This window comes from Antedon mediterranea, chromosome 3, assembly GCF_964355755.1.
Source record: "Antedon mediterranea chromosome 3, ecAntMedi1.1, whole genome shotgun sequence".
In the NCBI taxonomy this organism is placed as follows: domain Eukaryota; kingdom Metazoa; phylum Echinodermata; class Crinoidea; order Comatulida; family Antedonidae; genus Antedon; species Antedon mediterranea.
The window spans coordinates 25,268,548-25,292,244 of NC_092672.1; the positions used below are offsets into that span (position 1 = coordinate 25,268,548).

At 38.3% G+C, this 23,697-nt stretch overlaps 2 protein-coding genes across 2 annotated transcripts in view; both read left to right on the forward strand.

Moving 5' to 3' along the window:
• Positions 1-23,697, forward strand: part of LOC140045074 (2-oxoglutarate and iron-dependent oxygenase domain-containing protein 2-like) — a 168,981-nt gene that overhangs the window by 132,087 nt on the left and 13,197 nt on the right. The gene's annotated exons all lie outside the window — the stretch shown is intronic.
• Positions 17,816-19,021, forward strand: LOC140043328 (baculoviral IAP repeat-containing protein 8-like). The gene has a single exon (XM_072087829.1). It carries the CDS (start codon positions 17,816-17,818, stop codon positions 19,019-19,021), a length of 1,206 nt encoding a protein of 401 aa, XP_071943930.1.

Sequence of the window (23,697 nt, forward strand, 5' to 3'; positions counted from 1 at the left end):
CGCGTGTAAGCATTACAAAGTGAAAGCCGGCGAATCAATGATCAAGAGTGTATTGGAAAAGTGCGTGTTTAAAAATATGACTGAACGTAAAACCATCATGTACGTGGATCGTAGTACAAGAGATGTGTTTCAGACGTTAGACATTCAGCAATTGGCCGAAAAGAACGGCGGTAGTCTACCGGTACACAAGTGTAAAAATCCGTATCTGACACAAACGCTTCGAAATCCAACAACCGAGGTAGTAGATCGTGATAGATTAAGATTCAAGTTAGAAGAACCGCAATTTCTTGAAGCCGAACCGTCGCACGTTCAACGACGAAAAGCATGGATTAGAATGTTGTCCGATGGTACGGAGATTAAACTGAGAGAACGATTTGGACACGACGTGGACACTTATTTACGCCACATAAGACTCGTAGAAGATGCAATTATAGAAAAGGACAAACTGCACGCATTCAGACCACTGGTTTACAAGACTGGTGAAAAGAAACTTTCACCGTGTACGTGCTCAAAACAAACGTTATGAACTAATAATATGTAAATATGTATATATAAAAAAAAAAAAAATGATTTCATACCATACCTCCGTGCATTCATATTATGTTTATGGTCTTATATAAATTACATTGTATACGTGTGAGTTTTTTTATATATATATTTTGTGTGTGTGTGTGTTGCCAATAAAACGAATGAAATTTAGCCGTCTCGTTCTCTGTTTTAATCATTACACATGCAAGAATACCATTGATAAACGCGCACTTTATAATGATTATGTACAGATAGTATGTTTACTGAAAGAAATAACATCGCGTAATTATTATACACTTCTCATCGAATAAAATAAAAATGTATACTACCGATTCTAGGAAAAATTTTCCGATAAAGCGCCGCGCTGTTATCATGATGGTCTACCTGAATGCTTAACAATGAAGCGCGCTGATTATCATGATGGTCTTCCTGAATGCTTAACAATGAAGCGCGCTGTTATCATGATGGTCTACCTGAATGCTTAACAATGAAGCGCGCTGATTATCATGATGGTCTTCCTGAATGCTTAACAATGAAGCGCGCTGTTGTTATCATTGACTTGAAGTTATATTTTCATTTAAAAAAACAAACGAAAAAAAAAAAAACATTCCTCTAAGAAAATGATGAGACTCAAGAACTAACCATTCAGCTGGCTTACAATCTATCGATACCATAACAGTATTAGTAATTTATCAAAAACTATATAGGGGCGCAATATCGGTAAATATAGAATCTAGGATTGGATTTACGACTAGGCGCGTAGAGGAAGCTTGTTCAAATTGTTAGTATACCAAAATGATTATATATCAAAACGAATTACTCTATCACACATATTCGGGATAACAATTAAAAATATTTCTTTAAAGCTTTGTGACCGGTTCCGGAGACCGGTGTATACACTGACCGACGGTGATACAGACACACGACTAGGCGCGTAGAGGCAGCTGGTTGAAATTGTTAGTATACCAAATGATTATATATCGAAACGAATGATAGAATCGATGGAGATGAAATTCATAAAATACGCTTAATATATTAAACTATAATAATAATAATAATACACATTAAACATATTTCTTTAAAAAATTAATTGACCCTGACTCTTTGGGACCGGTGTATACATTTACCGACGGTGTCGCTTATATCCATCATATTGCCGAGACGGTTTTATTGAAACACTAAAGTAACTCACGATGGAATTACACCCGTTTGTGTATTTCATGATCATCATTCGAAAACCATACGCAAATTAAACAGGGTAGGAGGAAGAGGAGGCACGATATATTCAATACGAATTTAAAAGCGCGCACCACACATACACATCAGTGTAATCGACAATCATTCATCGGTTTCGTTGTTTGTTGACAAATCGCGTGTAGTTAACCTTAACTATGGTCAATAAAGAAGATGGTGAGTAAAACAAATATTAAATATATATATATATATATGTGTGTGTATCAAATCAATTCTCGAACCCTAGCCTAATGCTACAGCGTTACATTACGAGACTCAACAACTAACCATTCAGCTGGCTTACCATCTATCGATACCATAACATTATTAGTAATTTATCAAAAACTATATAGGGGCGCAATATCGGTAAATATAGAATCTAGGATTGGATTTATGACTAGGCGCGTAGAGGCAGCTGGTTGAAATTGTTAGTATACCAAAATGATTATATATCGAAACGAATCACTCTAACACACATATTCGGGATAACAATTAAAAATATTTCTTTAAAGCTTTGTGACCTGGTGTGTACACTGACCGACGGTGATACATGCACACGCCCTACCCGCATTTCTATTGTAATCATCGATAAAAGCAATGCAGACCGATTATAATATTGTTACAATGCAGTGTTTTAATTTGGAAATTAAATTCCGTTTCTACATAGTCGAATCTAAATTAATAAGGAGAGAAGGAGAGGGAGAGAAACCTAAATAGAATTTAAAACATAGCATTTTGATTTTAAAATGTGATGATAGAATCGATGGAGATGAAATTTATAAAATACGCTTAATATATTAAACTATAATAATAATAATACACATTAAACATATTTCTTAAAAAAATTAATTGACCCTGACTCTTTGGGACCGGTGTATACATTTACCGACAGTGACGCTTATTTCCATGATATTGCAGAGACGGTTTTATTGAAACACTAAAGTAACTTACGATGGAATTACACCCGTTTGTGTGTTTCATGATCATCATTCAAAAACCATACGCAAATTAAACAGGGTAGGAGGAAGAGGAGGCACGATATATTCAATACGAATTTAAAAGCGCGCACCACACATACACATCAGTGTAATCGACAATCATTCATCGGTTTCGTTGTTTGTTGACAAATCGCGTGTAGTTAACCTTAACTATGGTCAATAAAGAAGATGGTGAGTAAAACAAATATTAAAAAAATATATATATGTATCAAATAAATTCTCGAACCCTAGCCTAAGGCTACAGCGTTACATAACGAGACTCAAGAACTAACCATTCAGCTGGCTTACAATCTATCGATACCCTAACAGTATTAGTAATTTATCAAAAACTATATAGGGGCGCAATATCGGTAAATATAGAATCTATAGGATTGGATTTACGACTAGGCGCGTAGAGGAAGCTTGTTCAAATTGTTAGTATACCAAAATGATTATATATCGAAACGAATTACTCTATCACACATATTCGGGACAACAATTAAAAATATTTCTTTAAAGCTTTGTGACCGGTTCCGGTGACCGGTGTATACACTGACCGACGGTGATACAGACACACGACTAGGCGCGTAGAGGCAGCTGGTTGAAATTGTTAGTATACCAAATGATTATATATCGAAACGAATGATAGAATCGATGGAGATGAAATTTATAAAATACGCTTAATATATTAAACTATAATAATAATAATAATACACATTAAACATATTTATTAAAAAAATTAATTGACCCTGACTCTTTGGGACCGGTGTATACATTTACCGACGGTGTCGCTTATTTCCATCATATTGCCGAGACGGTTTTATTGAAACACTAAAGTAACTCACGATGGAATTACACCCGTTTGTGTATTTCATGATCATCATTCGAAAACCATACGCAAATTAAACAGGGTAGGAGGAAGAGGAGGCACGATATATTCAATACGAATTTAAAAGCGCGCACCACACATACACATCAGTGTAATCGACAATCATTCATCGGTTTCGTTGTTTGTTGACAAATCGCGTGTAGTTAACCTTAACTATGGTCAATAAAGAAGATGGTGAGTAAAACAAATATTAAATATATATATATATATATATATATATATATATATATGTATGTATCAAATCAATTCTCGAACCCTAGCCTAATGCTACAGCGTTACATTACGAGACTCAAGAACTAACCATTCAGCTGGCTTACAATCTATCGATACCATAACATTATTAGTAATTTATCAAAAACTATATAGGGGCTTAATATCGGTAAATATAGAATCTAGGATTGGATTTACGACTGGGCGCGTAGAGGCAGCAGGTTCAAATTGTTAGTATACCAAAATGATTATTAATCGAAACGAATCACTCTATCACACATATTCGGGATAACAATTAAAAATATTTCTTTAAAGCTTTGTGACCTGGTGCGTACACTGACAGACGGTGATACATGCACACGCCCTACCCGCATTTCTATTGTAGTCATCGATAAAAGCAAAGCAGACCGATTATAATATTGTTACAATGCAGTGTTTTAATTTGGAATCTAAATTCCGTTTCTACATAGTCGAATCCAAATTAATAAGGAGAGAAGGAGAGGGAGAGAGAGAGAGAAACCTAGATAGAATTTAAAACATAGCATTTTGATTTTAAAATATGATGATAGAATCGATGGAGATGAAATTTATAAAATACGCTTATATTAAACTATAATAATAATAATACACATTAAACATATTTCTAAAAAAAAAGTAATTGATCCTGACTCTTTGGGACCAGTGTATACATTTACCGACAGTGACGCTTATTTCCATCATATTGCAGAGACGGTTTTATTGAAACACTAAAGTAACTCACGATGGAATTACACCCGTTTGTGTGTTTCATGATCATCATTCGAAAACCATACGCAAATTAAGCAGTGTAGGAGGAAGAGGAGGCACGATATATTCAATACGAATTTAAAAGCGCGCACCACACATACACATCAGTGTAATCGACAATCATTCATCGGTTTCGTTGTTTGTTGACAAATCGCGTGTAGTTAACCTTAACTATGGTCAATAAAGAAGATGGTGAGTAAAAAAATATTAAAAATATATATATATATGTATCAAATCAATTCTCGAACCCTAGCCTAATGCTACAGCGTTACATTACGAGACTCAACAACTATATAGGGGCGCAATATCGGTAAATATAGAATCTATAGGATTGGATTTACGACTAGGCGCGTAGAGGCAGCTGGTTGAAATTGTTAGTATACCAAAATGATTATATATATCGAAACGAATTACTCTAACACACATATTCGGAATAACAATTAAAAATATTTCTTTAAAGCTTTGTGACCTGGTGCGTACACTGACCGACGGTGATACATGCACACGCCCTACCCTTATTTCTATTGTCATCATCGATAAAAGCAATGCAGACCGATTATAATATTGTTACAATGCAGTGTTTTAATTTGGAATCTAAATTCCGTTTCTACATAGTCGAATCCAAATTAATAAGCAGAGAAGGAGAGGGGCAGAGAGAGAGAGAGAGAAACCTAGATAGAATTTAAAACATAGCATTTTGATTTTAAAATATGATTATAGAATCGATGGAGATGAAATTTATAAAATACGCTTATATTAAACTATAATAATAATAATACACATTAAACATATTTCTAAAAAAAAAGTAATTGACCCTGACTCTTTGGGACCGGTGTATACATTAACCGACAGTGACGCTTATTTCCATCATATTGCAGAGACGGTTTTATTGAAACACTAAAGTAACTAACGATGGAATTACACCCGTTTGTGTATTTCATGATCATCATTCAAAAACCATACGCAAATTAAGCCGGGTAGGAGGAAGAGGAGGCACGATATATTCAATACGAATTTTAAAAGCGCGCACCACACATACACATCAGTGTAATCGACAATCATTCATCGGTTTAGTTGTTTGTTGACAAATCGCGTGTAGTTAACCTTAACTATGGTCAATAAAGAAGATGGTGAGTAAAACAAATATTAAATATATATATATATATGTATCAAATCAATTCTCGAACCCTAGCCTAATGCTACAGCGTTACATTACGAGACTCAAGAACTAACCATTCAGCTGGCTTACAATCTATCGATACCCTAACAGTATTAGTAATTTATCAAAAACTATAATAGGGGCGCAATATCGGTAAATCTAGGATTGGATTTATGACTAGGCGCGTAGAGGCAGCTGGTTGAAATTATTAGTATACCAAAATGATTATATATCGAAACGAATTACTCTAACACACATATTCGGAATAACAATTAAACATATTTCTTTAAAGCTTTGTGACCTGGTGTGTACACTGACCGACGGTTATACAGACACACGCCCTACCCTTATTTCTATTGTAATCATCGATAAAAGCAATGCAGACCGATTATAATATTGTTACAATGCAGTGTTTTAATTTGGAAATTAAATTCCGTTTCTACATAGTCGAATCCAAATTAATAAGGAGAGAAGGAGAGGGAGAGAAGATTCCGTTTCTACATAGTCGAATCCAAATTAATAAGGAGAGAAGGAGAGAGAGAGAGAGAGAGAGAGAAACCTAGATAGAATTTAAAACATAGCATTTTGATTTTAAAATGTGATGGTAGAATCGATGGAGATGAAATTTATAAAATACGCTTAATATATTAAACTATAATAATAATAATAATACACATTAAACATATTTCTTTAAAAAATTAATTGACCCTGACTCTTTGGGACCGGTGTATACATTTACCGACAGTGACGCTTATTTCCATCATATTGCCGAGACGGTTTTATTGTAACACTAAAGTAACTCACGATGGAATTACACCCGTTTGTGTATTTCATGATCATCATTCGAAAACCATACGCAAATTAAACAGGGTAGGAGGAAGAGGAGGCACGATATATTCAATACGAATTTAAAAGCGCGCACCACACATACACATCAGTGTAATCGACAATCATTCATCGGTTTCGTTGTTTGTTGACAAATCGCGTGTAGTTAACCTTAACTATGGTCAATAAAGAAGATGGTGAGTAAAACAAATATTAAAAATATATATATATATATATATATATATATGTATCAAATCAATTCTCGCACCCTAGCCTAATGCTACAGCGTTACATTACGAGACTCAAGAACTAACCATTCAGCTGGCTTACAATCTATCGATACCATAACATTATTAGTAATTTATCAAAAACTATATAGGGGGCGCAATATCGGTAAATATAGAATCTAGGATTGGATTTACGACTAGGCGCGTAGAGGCAGCTTGTTCAAATTGTTAGTATACCAAAATGATTATATATCAAAACGAATTACTCTAACACACATATTCGGGATAACAATTAAAAATATTTCTTTAAAGCTTTGTGACCTGGTGTGTACACTGACCGGCGGTGATACATACACACGCCCTACCCTTATTTCTATTGTCATCATCGATAAAAGAAAAGCAGACCGATTATAATATTGTTACAATGCAGTGTTTTAATTTGGAAATTAAATTCCGTTTCTACATAGTCGAATCTAAATTAATAAGGAGAGAAGGAGAGGGAGAGGGAGAGAGAGAGAGAGAGAGAGAGAAACCCAAATAGAATTTAAAACATAGCATTTTGATTTTAAAATATGATGATAGAATCAATGGAGATTAAATTTATAAAATACGCTTATATTAAACTATAATAATAATAATACACATTAAACATATTTCTTAAAAAAAAGTAATTGACCCTGACTCTTTGGGACCGGTGTATACATTTACCGACAGTGACGCTTATTTCCATCATATTGCCGAGACGGTTTTATTGTAACACTAAAGTAACTAACGATGGAATTACACCCGTTTGTGTGTTTCATGATCATCATTCGAAAACCATACGCAAATTAAGCCGGGTAGGAGGAAGAGAAGGCACGATATATTCAATACGAATTTTAAAGCGCGCACCACACATACACATCAGTATAATCGACAATCATTCATCGGTTTCGTTGTTTGTTGACAACGCGTGTAGTTAACCTTCATCGCAAAGTATAAAAATCGACCAGTATGGAGTTTTAGTTTCAAACTTTAATTGGAAGTTGTAGTGAATTCTTGTAGCAATAAAGTAATCATGAACGTCAGCCAGTCAGAAGATGAGTTTTATTTCGGCTTTCATTCACACACCGTATGCAGACCGGAAGATAACATGAAATGCGTTCGTGTACATCTGCTACATAGACTGATAGCAGACACTATTTTAAAACAATGTAGGAAAACATATTTATTCGATTCTCTATATAAGTTACGCGATGTGATCACTGAAGTAGACCACATTAGATGTGCAGCGTACGGTGATTTGGAGTTGTCATTCCAAATAGGAGTTCACACAAACATCGACGACACAGCGAGAAGTCCTCTGTGTTACTGGCCAAAGTTTCTACTCGAAATGCGTGAATGGATACACATTGCGACTGGTCATTTTTACAATATGGTAACTTTGACAAGAGCGGAGGATTCAGCGGAATGCTATCTTAATGATGTACAAAGGAGCAAAATAAGTCCTGTATGCATTATGTCTCTGGGACCTACTAGAATCTGTAGATTCGAACACCGCACCAACAAAAACATTAAACCTGTGAACATAAAAATGGAGCACGGTTCGATGCTGGTAATAAATTCTGAAACAATCAACGAATGGTCAAGAACTGTACCAAAGATAGATGGAATAGGAAGCACCAGCATATTGACATTTATGAACATTGAAAGGTATAGCAATATCAATATTACAACAAACAATGTATTGTAGTATTGAATTCTTGGAGCGGTAACGTTAAATCGTGAACGTCAGCCAGTCAGTAGAAGACACACACACACACATCCCGTATGCAGAGCAGAACGAAACATGAACATATATCTGCTACATAGACAGATAGCAGACATTATTTTAATACAAATTCTAGAAAACTAGTATTTGGACGTTTATGAACATTAATTAATTTATTAATGCATCATGTAACAATTTGAATTACCTTTATTTTATTACAAAATACTAATAAATTTTTCGAGTGTAAAACAATCAAGCATAGATTCTCTTTATTACTCTCAGTGTTTTATGTGTTTGAATAATGCAGTCCTGATCCTGATATAGCAGTAACACGCATCCGTATGCAAAGATTACTTCGACCTCAATGGCAGTGTGCGTCAATGTTTAAGCATTCAGTTTACACACAAGACAGAACATACATCCCCTTATACAAAATATTATGTTCATAACCTTCTAGATCATTCCTTATACTTCTCACTCAATCGTCAATTCATTATCTCTTTATCAATTCATTATCTTTTTATCGACAACATCGCGTTACAGAACTTCTATAATAAAACTAAAATATACCCATTAAGAAACACAGTAGGCCTAGTATAATTATTGTCTGTCACGCGGCGTATAACGCAGGTATATTATTTGTCAATAGAGGGCGAACTACTTATTGTATTCGTTATCAGGACTACAAAATACTAAACACGCCGTTTAAATTATAATAATATCAATTTCATTATCCCTTCATCGATAACAAATACTTTGTCTTCTATTAATATACCGTTTAGTATAACTTCGAATACACTTTTGTTTGTTTTTTTTTAATTAAGGTTCATTATCGAATAAATCGTGTTAGTGAACAACTATAACTAAAAGAATGTATACCGTTTAGTTTACAAAGTGACACGTTATGGTCAATTTTTTTTTTCGAGAACATTGTGTTAGGGATAATAAAAGAAAATATGGCTCGTGTCACCACAAAAGGAGCCTTGTGTTGAAATTAAATTTTTTTTAATTATTATTTTAATATTAATCTCACAATCACAAATTAAACCCTTTTGCTCTCTTTTTTTTTTTTTGGACAAGACTGCTCGCCGGGCTTTATGAAAATTATTTTATCATTAGCAGGTTTGACAATAGGAATTGTCTGTAAGTATATATCTTCACCGAAAATTGTAGGCGCTATTAATCGCGTGCTAACAAACACCATACGTAAAAAAAGTACTAAAGTTAAATGGATGATGATGTTTCAATTTCTACACTGTCCTGTTCCAAATTGCCAATGCTTAATAATAACTAAATTGAACACCGAGTTTTGAATTGTGTGCGTGTGTGTTTATTCACCGACGTCTTATGATTGAACCGGCTACAAGAACACTTCTGTCCTTGTCGGAGAGAAAGTGATTTTCTGTGTATTCATTGGTAAGATCGGCCCTCAAGTAAAACACCATCTTTTTCTGTATAACGGGCGTCCGATGGGGATCGGCAATGATACTTTCGATGAAATCTTTTGGGAAAAAAGGCCTCATATCGTCCGGGCTGACGATACAGAACCGTATTTTCTCCTCGCCATCACCACCACTGTCATCGTTTATCAATACTATATTGTCATCAAACGGTCGAGGTAGATGACAAGGAAACGATCTCGGTGACGCAAGTTCTCCGTCATCGTTATCGTCGTCCTTGTGATCGAGTGCAAGTTGACAAAGTACGTGAACGCTATCTTCAGGGGAATGAATAGGGCCACGAACAAAGTCTGATTTCTTATGACATAAAAGCAAAACGTTTGCACATTGAATGAATCGCGCAAAACATGGCGATGTATGATTCCATTTAACCACTCCAGCATTGTCGACAGTGACAACGTTCTGGTAATAGGATGTACATTCTCCGTGTTTGGGTTGTGGAGGTTGCCGATTACCTTCATTCGCGTCTATAACGTCATACGAGGCCAAGATAAGAGGATATGCCGAGAGACGAGTTACGTAGCGTTCGTTCTGTCGGCAAACCACGTTGGCTTGAACGCCTTCGAATATCGATGCGTGCATGAAAGGTATACTGTGTCTAATGTGCTGAGTGACGCGGATAGACTCTTCGTACGCGTCATACGCTGGTTGAAGAGAAGCCATTTCGAGGCGTTGTTCTTGTAGGGGCGTGAGACCGATCACGGATGATCTGATGCGTACCGTCACCGGATCAAAGTCAAACCACATCAGTCTACCCAGGTGTGATGTGCAGTTGGCGAGAGCAAACATAAGCTGGGCGTCGTTTTTTACTTCGGGAACGGCGAACGAGAATGTTATGGCCGGATAGGCAATTGCAAACAGTCGAAGCGCCTCGTTTTGATCGCATCTTTGTTGTAAGGAAGCGTAACCGTCGTGTTCCGGAACAGGAAATTTCGGAATCCAAGTTTGCAGGTACTTGACAAAACGTTTTCTTCGTTTGCCGTCAACGCGTCGCTCAAAATTCGTAAGAAACCTGTCGATTCCTTCGATGCGTTTCTGTGTGATTCGTCTGCGTTTTTTCGGATACAAAGGAGCGATGGATTTGATGAGTTCGAAACTGCTCAAGAAGGAAGAAGCTTGTCGAAGCACGTCCAGGCACAGACATTGAATCGTCGTTTCAAAATCCTCAAACAGTAACAATCTTTTTCCGATTTCTTTGTAGAGAGTAGCGCGTAATTTTGGAAGATTGAACAAAACTGTTTCAAGATCGATGTAGACACCGTTCATAACTGCGTAGTTCTCTAGACCCATCTTCTCAGCTTCTAACGCGAACGTCGTGCGTTCTCTTTTCTTGGCGACTTCATTCAACGCTCTGCGTAGGATTTCTTCTTCTTCAACAGCAGCAGCAGCAGCAGCAGCACGCGCTTCGTTCAAATAACACTGCATCTTTACTGCTTCAAAAGTGAACGGGGTACGTCTACCACGCGCAAACGTGGCCGTTTCCCACAACAGAACGCTGGCCAGAATCAATTCGTCTTGTACTGGCGGACGATGATACTCTCTCGCCTTTGCAACGACATTCGATGGAGATTTTGAATGCCAGTTGTGTTGATTGATTCCATGCGATCGCATATGAAACCAAAACTGTTTCGATTGCGTCAGTATGTGATCTGATGCCGATGTTCTCTCGCATATGTTCGAGAGCAGCCGTCGTAGCGCGTGCACATTTTTGGTAGACGCGGTGAACAGCTCAAATGAGAGTGCCAATAGAGCTACGTTCGGATCGCTTGTCATCGACGTGAACAGCTTCAACATTCGAGGCGTGTGCATAAAGTCTTCTTCTTCTGATGATGATGGTGGTGGTGGTGGTGGTGGTGATGGTGGTGGTGGTGTAATATGCGTGATGAGTCGACGTTTGTTTTTAGTTTTCACATTGGGACGGTGGTGGTGAAGATGATGATTGATGATTCTCGAAATTGTCGGATATGATCTGTTTACCCTACAGCCGTTAATCACAAGAACATCGGTTCTCTTCTCGTACGTCATATCGGTATCGGTGAACTTACCGACATGCGTTGGCCATTCGGATATCTGCGCCATCGACAGATTCGAAGCTAAATTTAGCGTCGGTCTCATTGCGACTCCTCGCTCACGCAACGGATGCGGATTATAGTCTCCGAACACAACACCGTTCCAGCTTGGCTTTGTTATCATTTCGATTTCCAATGTGTCCGGTGTAACGTCGAGTGTAGGCAACGGTGGACTCCATTCATCACTAGGGGAGAAACGTTCCAGTATTATCCATTTACGTTCAACGATCAGTGCCGCGTACAATTTCTTTGAATTTGTGTCTTGCCATCTGTAAATCGCCGACATTGTGCTGCTGCTATGGCTGAATTTCTACCCCTGTACAAGACGCAAATAACAACGAGAAAGTATGAAAGTTTACCGGCTGTAAACGGCAAGTACGGCGCTATTCGAATTCAAGAAAGTGGGAAACATGGCAAAGTGAAGACAGCTAAAGAAAACGTGCACGTTGTGATAAAGACATTGTATGATTTCACGGCCAGCCACACGTCTACGCTCGAGCATGAAGACGTGAACTTGTCGGGAAACAAGGAAGTTTTGGTTCTTGCACACTTAAAACAAACGGACGCGGCTCGAATGTGTACGCCTCGTCTGCTCGAAGTTTCTTATCGGCGTAACATCGCAATATCAATCACAATGAGAAACGAAGGATGTAATCTGTACAGGCTACGCTATTGTTACAAGCTTCTGCCTTGCGTGAAAACGCTTTCGTTACATGTTTGCAAAGCGTTGACGTTTCTCGAAAACGCAGGTGTGGTTCACAACGACATAACAATCGAGAACGTGGCGTATAGTCGATTAGATAATCGATTTCGTATAATAGACTTTGGTTCTGCCGAGTTTACAAAGCACGGTGCAAGCACGTTTGGCGTTTCTGTGAAAGAGAGACATGGCCATCGGTGTTTGGGTATCGTTCGAACCGGTTCCATGGCGTCAAAGTACTTGCCACCGGGAAGTCGACTACGCTTTTCCGACACCGAACCAAACTATTCGTGCGTCAGGAGTGAGGAGAAACTGACAAGGATACCTTTCAGGGACATAAGTCATGTGATGTCAGACAGACGAGTGAAGATGTTGCGTCGAAATTCGGACGTTTACAGCGCCTCGATGAGTGTGGCTTTAATGTTTTATGATGACAACAATCGGAATAAGTTTGAGACGCAAAGCGACTATTGTGATTTAAAAAAGGACAAATTTGCGTACAACAATTTGATTAAGGTGTGTAGACATTCGGTAGAACTACGTGGTCCGATGAACGAACGTGATCTCCAGTTTTGGTACACGCACGTGAATCCGGATAGATCACTGACCGACGCATTTTCACTGTCGCATTGTTCCAGCAGCAAGAAATACAATTCATACATCGATAGATTCAGTCCGTTCTTGGGAGTCGAGTTTACGGACGCTTTAAAAGAATGTTTGAACCCTGTACCGGAACGTCGATGTGTATCGAAACTAGAAAAGGCGGCTTCGAAACAACACGACTCAACTGTATTGTTTGGCGGTAAACAGTTTTCGTTGAAACGCGTTGAAGATAGATTGGTGTATCTAGTACACGAACATGACATTTCGATTGGAGACATCAAATTTGGCAACGAAAGCCCGAATCGAAACGTTGTGGTGGTGGAACATATGCACATCATGTCAAACGATCGGAAACTGATCATGTCGTTTCTCATGTCGGCTCTCAGACTGAGTCAATATATTGCAACTACAGTAGAATTCTGCGTGTTCAGCGACGAGGACATTAAACATTTGTCGAATTCATTCGGCACCAACGCTAAATTAAAATTACACGATGGAATACGCCGAATGTATGTGAAAGTCAACGACGACGTACCGCTCATAGTAAGCGTCGAAAAATCCAGATCCGAATATAATACGGTGGTGGTGGCCGATGATGAAGAAGAGGTTTCATCTGCGAAACGACCATGTAGATGATTTTTGGTTTTTTTTTTAAATAAATTAGTAGTAGTAGTAGTAGTAGTAGTAGTAGTAGTAGTAGTAATTGCACAGAAAATGGATTGAACTTCTGTATACATAATTTCATGTATACTTTTTACGTAACAGTATAGCCATTAAAATGTTTTTTTCACTCCTAATTTAAAACCGACGGTTTTCCGACGGCATTTTTGTGCGACTTGTTTTATATATTTTTTTTTACTTACTTACATTAATTTATTGAATATTGTTGTGTGTTATGATATGGACTTTGTTCTGAAATAAAACGTGAATTGATTGAATTCAATTTTATAAATTATAGATATAGGGTGCAATACTTTGTTGTCACTGAATCATGGGCATTAGTTTTGTTTACATTGTATTTTATATAGGTAAAGTAAAAATCAATAAAAGTATTACGCAATTAACAAATCTTCTCTCATTTGTTTCTAAATAGAAAGTCCGTTACTATAAACTCGAATAAACTTTGTGTTATGAAAAACTCATATTCAAGACCTCCCTCTCAAGGACAGTGCCCATTTATTGTTAAAGCATTCAACATGTGATAGTACGCATAGCGTTCAGTCGATAATGTTTTAGAAAAATAAAAGCTTTACATCGACGCCAATGACAGCGCGCGTCAATATTTAAACATTCAGTTTACAACAAAGAGAGAACTGAAGAGGCATAACATGTCGTGCATTCGTCGCATGTTGTATAATGATGAGTAAATCAATTAAAATCTTTTTTTTTTACTTCGGTAAGAAGTCAAAGCATTTGATTGTTTAACTTTTCAATGGGTATTCGTTCGATGTACATAATACATTGGGACATTAAAAATTTATGAAAAACTCATCTTCAAGACTTTCTTCACCAAGGGCAGTACACGTTTATACTCTCTAAGCTTTCCAAAAATATGTAACTTGCTTTATATTTCTTTCAAGGCAATTAAGATATGACCCGATTTCAACAAATCACTTCCGAATTCAATAGATTACTTTCGAATTCAATAGATTATCAACAATTAGAAAACAGCCTTTGATTACTTCGACCTCAATGACAGTGTGCATCAATGTTTAAGCATTCAGTTTACACACACACAAGAGAGAACATACATCCTGTTATACAAAATATGTTTATAATCTTCTAGATCTTTCCTTATACTTCTCACTCAATATTATCAATTCATTATCCCTTTATCAATTCATTATCCCTTTATCGACAACATCGCGTTACAGAACATCACGCCGTCTTCTATAATAAAAGAATATTATACCCGTTTAAAAAAAAACAGTATATTGTCTGTCACGATATAATAATAATAGTCATATTATCTGTCAATAGAGGGCGCAATACTTATTTTCTTCGTTATCAGGACTACAATATTAGTACTATACGCCGTTTAATTCAGTATCCCTTTATCGAGAACAAACACGCCGTCTTCTACGTTTAGTATAACTTCGAATACACTTTTAATTCTGTATACTGTTTAGTTTACAAAATACACACTTTATTATCAATTTATTATTCCTTTATTGAGAACATCGTGTTAGAGAAAAACACGCCATCATTTATATTAAAAGCATACATACCCGTCTAGATTACCAAATGCACTTTATTGTTATCGAATAGATCGTACTATAGATTCTGTTAATTTCTTTTATTATTGATTAATGATTGTTAGCAAGAAACAAAAAAACAAAAATAAAAACAAAAAACAGCACAGATTTTATAAGATAGAATTATTGTATTCATCAACATCACATGTATCTAAATGATCAACTAACTGAACATGTTCTATGATATTAAACTCTTTCAGAAAACGAGGACATTGTAATAATTCATCCAAATTACCGTCTTCTACAGCTGCATAATCATCATCATCACAAACTAATTCAAGAATATCGGGAGTATTAGAAGAAGGTAAGTAAGATTGTTGAAGTGACGCATACGTCTCTTGATATTGACCAATTATTTCATCAAGTCTGTTATTGTGTTTAGTCAATTCAATTCGCATGTCTTTCCCAAATCTGTTGCCAAACTAAGAACAGCAGTATCGATTTCTTTTTTTCGTTTCTCTTTTTCCATCCGCTCAAGTTCAGAAATAAGGCAATGATTCTTGAAAACTTTGTTTTCAGATACTTTCAATTGTTGTTTCAACTGCACAACGTGTGCTTCTCTTTGTTCAGAGTACTTTTGCCAGCGAGTGTTCATAACAATTATCTCTTTTAATTGCCTACATAAATCTGTATTTTCACGACTTAAATTTCGAACCTGTTCTTGCAACGTTTTACATTCATCTTCGAACTTTGATTCTGAATGTAAAATTCTAGCGTGAGCAAAACACATATTTCTTTCCTGTACCCATACCTTCTCTCTTTGCGCATATGCTTTTAGTTCATTTGTTATCTTCTTTTTCTCTTCAACAAACTGTTCAGTATTTGATTTTAATGTTCTTATTTCGGAGCTCAACGTGTCACGAACAGCGTCATCATTGTTACGCTGTAAAAAATAATCTCGTAGCTGACATTTTAACTTACTAATTACTACATCTTTCTCGTCGTCTGAGGATCTCATTTTAGTTAAAACAACAATGAGTTCGTTCTCTTTCCGTTTCAACTGTACACACAGCTTACTAACTTCTTTCTCAAGAACAGAAATGGTTTCTTTTGCTTCGGCAACCTGAACATTAAAAAAAAATAATAATAAATCACACACTCACACCACTATGATAATTTTAACGAATTCATGACAAATATTCTCACACTTAGTTTCGTCTTACCTCTTCGGAGCTAAACTTCTCGTCAAGCAATCTTTTATATCGTATAGCGTCATTCAACAAGCTTATTAAAATCGGTTTATCGTGACCAGGCTCGAATATTTCATGTTCTTTCAAATCAACTGATGAGTCCAAGTTGTGTTTGTGTAAGCGCCATTGTAGATGTTCAATACATAATTTATAGTTTTTTACCGTCTTCTCTAAGTGGTTCAACGATTTATCACGGTCTTTCAACAACTGTTCTAGAAGGTGTATACATTTTACACTTTTCTTCAACGAAGCGTTTTCGTCCTGTAACAAATCATCTGACTTAGGCATAACCTTCTCTGCGGTCGTTTTCACCAGATCATTGGATGAAATCATTCTGCACCTACACTCGTGTTTGACTTGCTTATGAATGAAGGAGAATACATTCAGTTGTTTCTATATTACAAGTTGTATGTCGAGTAAAAATTCATATCAAATCTACCGAAGAAAATACCGGCGCAAGAGAAATTAAATTAATCTATAACGGTATATTTGATCGATTAAATTGTTGCTATCTTTTATTTCCGACAATAGAACTTCGAACCAGGCGTTGACATTAGAGCAACTTTCCAGAAAATCAGCATTTTGATGACACCATTCTATGAACAGTACCTCTTTATCGATAACAATGTTGTCAAAGAAACGTTCTATATTCTCTCTATCCGGAGCCATCAAACATAGATCATGTTCGATCTGAGAAGGATGCTCGTGAATACATCCGTTGCATCCGTTTCTAATCATCGTATTCAAAATATCAGAGAATTGTTTAAAATATATCGATTTCAGATTTTCCACAACAGTGTTCATTTCTTTTGCGATCGAATCCTCCATCGTGTGTGGTGAATCTGAATTTACAAATTGCTATAATATATACTCTTCGGGCCACACACACACACACACACACACACCCGCTCGCGCACACAGACAGAAATGAATAAAATAGTGCATACAGGCGCGATGGAATGTTATGAAAGACGATTGGCCACGTATGAGTTTTGGATTGCGGGACACGTGATATCGCCTACATCGTTAGCAATGTCGGGCTTCTTTTATACGGGGCAAGACGACCGAGTAGAATGTTACCGTTGTCACGGTAAACTTTCGAGATGGAACGCCGGAGCAGATGCCGATACAGAGCACAAGAAACACTTCCCGTTGTGCAAACTGATGTCATGTGGTAACAGCAGTCCTTTAATCGGCAGTAAAACACATTTGGTCGACTCAAACTCGCATATGGTCAGATTGTCGACTTTTAAAAACTGGCCATTTGGACACATCGTATCGGCGTGCACTTTAGCAAAGTCTGGATTTTATTACAGGTCATGCTGTGACGTAGTCGAATGCTTCTCTTGCAACGGTTTACTTGAGCGATGGAAAAGAGGAGTGAATGTCGACGAAGAGCATAGAAAACATTTTCCGTTGTGTAAGTTCATGTTATCCACCGCGGCCACCGTGGCGACCCCCACCACCACCACCACCAATAGGCAACGGGCAATGCATCCACAATACGCTCTTTTGAATGTTCGAAAAATGACGTTTACTACAGTATGGGCTACCGATCATACGCCGAACGGAATAGCCGAGGCCGGATTCTTTGCAATCAATCGGGACCAGGCAATGTGTTTCCATTGCGGCGGTGGACTGAAAGACTGGCAATTAGACGATAATCCTTGGATCGAGCATGCAAAGTGGTTTCCGTTCTGCAATTGGTTGAGAATCGAAAAAGGTTTTCCTTTCATCGAGACGGCTCTTATTTCGTCAAAAAGTCCGTTTGATATTGCAATGCGCTCTGAAATCGTTGTGAAAGTTTTAGAAATGGGTTTTGACATGCAACATGTATCGACTACTGTAAACGATCACGTGAAGAGAACCGGTGGAAACTTTACGTCTAGCCTTGAGCTTCTGAACGCTGTCACGATTCCAGTGAACGATAAACCAACAGTGGTAGAAGAGGAAAAAGTGGAGGAAGAAGAAGATTTGCAATCTGTTGTGCGCGATTTACGCGAAAAAAAAACATGTAAGATATGCATGGACGCTGACGTTTGTGTTCTTTTCATTCCATGTTCGCATTTGGTCGCCTGCTGGTCGTGTTCAAACAGTTTGCTGTTGTGTCCGATTTGTCGAGGTAAAATAGATAAACGTCAGAAAGCCATTCTCTCTTAATCATTCGATTGACGCACACGACGGCAATGCACGGTCAAAAGAAGATTTTATCGTTTGGCAAATTGGATAATACAATCGATCCGTTGGTGACTGTGAACAGCCGAGGTTCTTTTGGCGTTGTCCATTCGATAGAGTCTGGTTTAGTTGAAAAATTACATTGTGGCAATCAGAATAGCAGCGATGCACGAGTACGTTTAACATTCAACAAGGAAACTTTCATTTTAGCTTACGCAAACTACTTTGACAGATTGAAACGGTACACGCCGCAGATATGTCAGGCAGTCGTCGATTCAGGAGTGACTCAATGTTTGCGCATGACAAACGAAGGTTTTGACTTGTTTACAATACGGATGACAATGCAAATGTTGCCGTGCGTGCTTACACTTTATCGACATGTTGGCGAGGGGCTTGCTTTTCTGGACAAGATAGGAGTCGCACATAACGACATAACCATCAGGAATGTGACGTACAACAGACGGCAGGGCCGATTCAAGTTTATTGATTTTGGTTCGGCCGAAGTACATCGTCGAAAAATGATCGAATTTGAATCGAGCAAAAAGGTCGGCTTATTTGGAGGTGTTGGATGCGTTCACGGAGAATCGATAGCCTCCGCGTACATACCATCGGACATGCCGATCTACACAATGGACGTTGACACTGGATTCGGAGGAGTGCGCAGCGTAGAAAGACTAGTGTCCATAGGGTATCGAGATATCAGTCACGTGATGACAGACAGAGTGGTGAAACTGCTGAATAGTGAATCGGACGTGTTTTCTGCCGCAATGACCGTGGTGACGGCCACAATGTACAACGAATGCCAACAATTTGATGAGGTGCAATACACAGACATGAAAAGACTTGGAGACACTGGGCAAAAGTCGAAGATATTACACACTCTTGTCGGCCTCTGCAGACAATTTGTGAAGATAAGAGGTGGTATGACAAAATTCGAAACGGCTTACTGGTACACGTACGTAAACTCTGACATGAACATATGTAAGGCTCTGGAATGCCAGCCGTCCGATGAACTGCCTATACTGGATCGATATCGAAGTGTTCTCGGTGAACGTTTTATCGATCGGCTTGTTGACAATTTAAATCCAATACCGGAGAACAGAAAGTCGTTTCTAGTGTTGAAGAACGACGTTCAATCACAGCGCACCAACATCGAATCTATGGACATGTTATCGGTGAAGATGGTTGCGCAGAATGTCGTTCATTTGTTTTACAGAGACTTTCAAACGCTAGTTGGAGATGTGGTGTTTCAAGAAAGTGGCGCAAACATAACAGTTGATCATATGAACCTGTTGATTGACAACGCAGACGGCACGTTAGCGGTCGTGTTTGTTCGATCAGCATTGAATCTGTATCGAAAACCTTCGTCATCGTCGTCGTCGTCATCGTCGTCGTCGGTAGAGTTTAGAGTTTACAACGACAGAGAACGTCGATTCTTGGTGTCATTGTTTCCAACGCATCGACAAACGACAGACGGTCATTTAGTTGTCGAGATTGAAAAGGATTCGTCAATCATTCTTCCTCTTGGAGTGAAGCAGCAAACGGTCACCGATAGGGTTTTCAAAGAGATGTTAGGAAACAAAATAAAATCGATACACACGCCTATACGAGAAAACTCATGGTGCACGTCCAAGTCGAATCTACGTGTAAAACAGCTGCCATCAATTTCTTCCTAGTGAACGTGGTGTCGTCGCAGAACATTGCTCATCGATACGCGTACGACAAACGTGAAAAGACACATTCCATACACATGCGAGGAACCAAATTACAAGACGACATGGTAGAATTTCAATCGCCGTTATGTCGAGGATCCACCGCCTTGTCGTTTGCATCCACCGGCTCGACAAACATTACGACGAGAGGAAATTTCAACGTACGAACAAAAACGTCATTGAATTATCAATTTCATCAGACACTGTTATGGGGAAAGTTCAAGAGCGTTCCGATGCACACGTCTACAAATAACCTGAATCACGCGGGAAGAATTTATGGAATTCGAGACAATCCATCGGTTGTTGTGGAACGCCTCAAGTTGAACGAATCTCAGTCGGTGGACAGTAACGATCGTTTCCCATCCATCAAGTTTACAATCTCAAACGATCGCAAGGACGGAGGAGACGGACGCAATCGAAAGTTTCAACTGTTTTCACCGTCACTCCGTTGCAACACGCAATTTCAAACGGTCGATTCACTCAAACGTACCGGCCGCATATTTCTCGATACAATTCTAAGACACATCAACGATTTCGATTCAGTTGACTGTCGACTGTCTATGGAACATGAACTGCAGTACGGTAAACCGTTGACTGATCAGAAACTGTTGCAAATCAATGTAGCATTCCATTACATGTGCCGTAAACGATCTGGCAGCAAACGAAAACGCTATCAATTGAAATGACTCAAGCCGTTGTTGTTGTTGTTGGTGGTGGTGGTGGTGGTGGTGGTGGTGGTGGAAAATGTGTCATGAACGACGTATTCATTATACAACTCGGATCATCGCTACTCTACAAGAGAAGAATGCAAAAACAAAATAAAAACAAAAAAATCATATGATGATATTTATGATGAAGTAGAAAAAAAAAATTAGGAAAAAAAATGAACTTGGAAGCATGTATTCAGATGCCAGTGCATGACCTGTATCGTGTATTGGAACAACTTCACCAAAAAACTGACGTAAACAAACAATTAGTTTGTAGAGTAGAAGAGATTTTAGCAGAATACAAACACGAAAAACATTTACTTTCAACATTTACGAAAATGTGTATAAGAAATAAATAATAAATGTTTATGTAATACAGTGTTTTTTTGTTTGTTTGTTGTTGTGTGTATTATGGAATTGTTAAAGACAGTGTGTGTGTTGAGACTCGGACTTCCATCACCTGCCGTGCACGTTTCTTGGTCGAAACTTTTGACTGTAGACGATGATGACAAAAAAACTGAACGTTTATGGATGGCTAGATTAGACGATTTTACACAATTTATGGATCTATTTCGTACGCTAGACTCGATGCACGATTGGCGAATGTTCGTTGGATCGTACACTATAGACACTGTTGCAACGTTTCAATGGTACTTTGATGGTAAACGTTACGGTTCGGACAATCCTTACTTTGAGCTTCTCATGAGAATATTCCGACACTTGTGTTTATCGTACAATCAGGGCTCGCAAGCGTCTGATTGTGCGCGCATTCTGGAGACGTGTCTCGATCAATTGTACGTAGGAGGTGATATACAAACGGGTAATCGGCCGAAATTTCTTAAAGCTCGAGTCAACGAACCGATTCGATGGTTAAACGCTGACTTTCTTACAGCCGTTTTCTCGTTGCAAACGATGAACGACATGTTTGTAGATCTTGCCAATCGATCTCGAGACTTGGTTTTTCTTGGTCAAGAGAATGAGGAGGAGGAGGAGGAGGAGGATGACGGTAACGGGACTGTATTAGATTTCGAATTGGCCGACACTGACGTTCGAGCGTTCATTTCAGACGTGTCGTTGAATAGGCGCAATCCGTTACGAAATTGGTATCAGTATCGTCAGTACATCGATACAGTATTCTCGCAGTTTGTATGTCCGTTACGATTACTCACAGAAGTGAATGATCGCAGCACGGCGTTCACGTCAAGTGCCGACATATTTCAACCGAGTGTATGGAAACGATTAGGTGCCATTGGAATCACGTTGCCTCCGTGCGTAACCGAATCAACCGTGTTACACGAACCGGACAGAGCAAGCACCGAGAGTGTGTTTTCTCTATTTTTGGGCCGGCACAACGAATGTGATGATAATGATGATTTGTGTATTGACGAGAACAAAATCAAACGAGACAGACTTAGACGTTGTCTGCGTACCGGCGATGAAGTCGTGAACCCACCATCGTTTATTGGCCGACGTAGACTGTTGGACAATGTTACACTCGGTGTAGAAGACATGGACGCAAGTTACTCGTGTAATTGCAATGTATTGTGAGAATAAAAAACCACAAAGAAAAAAAACAAACAAGTTGTTTATTTATTATTGAATTTTATTTATTTTTTTTTCAAGCGCAGAAAGCATGTGCCCGTTTACAAAGGGCATCGTGACAGCGTACAATAAACAGTATTCTTTTATCTTCTTCTTGCACGCTGCTAAAAACGTGCTCGTTCTTTCTAACCTGACGTTCTTCTTGGCTCGTTGTGCATACAACTTTAGCGCAACAGTCCACATTTGTTGTCTGCTGCTGCTGCTCATATGTTTTCGCGCGAGAGAGATGCAATGGAACGTTTGCAATCATAGCGTACATCTTATCCATTCGTTCTTGTATACTTATGATATTGTTGTTGTAAGAAGAAGAAACGAGAACGCCCAGCACGGAATCTGTATCAATGCGACAACGTTTTCTTAGACCTCTTAGTAGATCGGTTGCGCCCACTGTCGAATTGCAACAGGCAGCAGCCAACGGATGATACGCCACTCCGTTATGTCGGATGTAGTAGGGCACTTGTCGATACAGTCCAAAGGCGATGCACATTTGCTTGTACGCGGCAGAGCTAGTCTCTTTCTTGGACACTCTACGCATCATTAGCTCGTCTACTTGCTGCGAGTCTTTCAGTTTACAGACAAGTGTTTGCATGATGTCGATGCACGTATCTATGGCCGCGTTGCAATCGCGTTCCTTCAGAGC

Excerpts from the sequence above, each read along its gene's own strand:
- LOC140043328 (XM_072087829.1), top strand. The coding sequence starts at position 17,816 with ATGGAATGTTATGAAAGACGATTGGCCACGTATGAGTTTTGGATTGCG.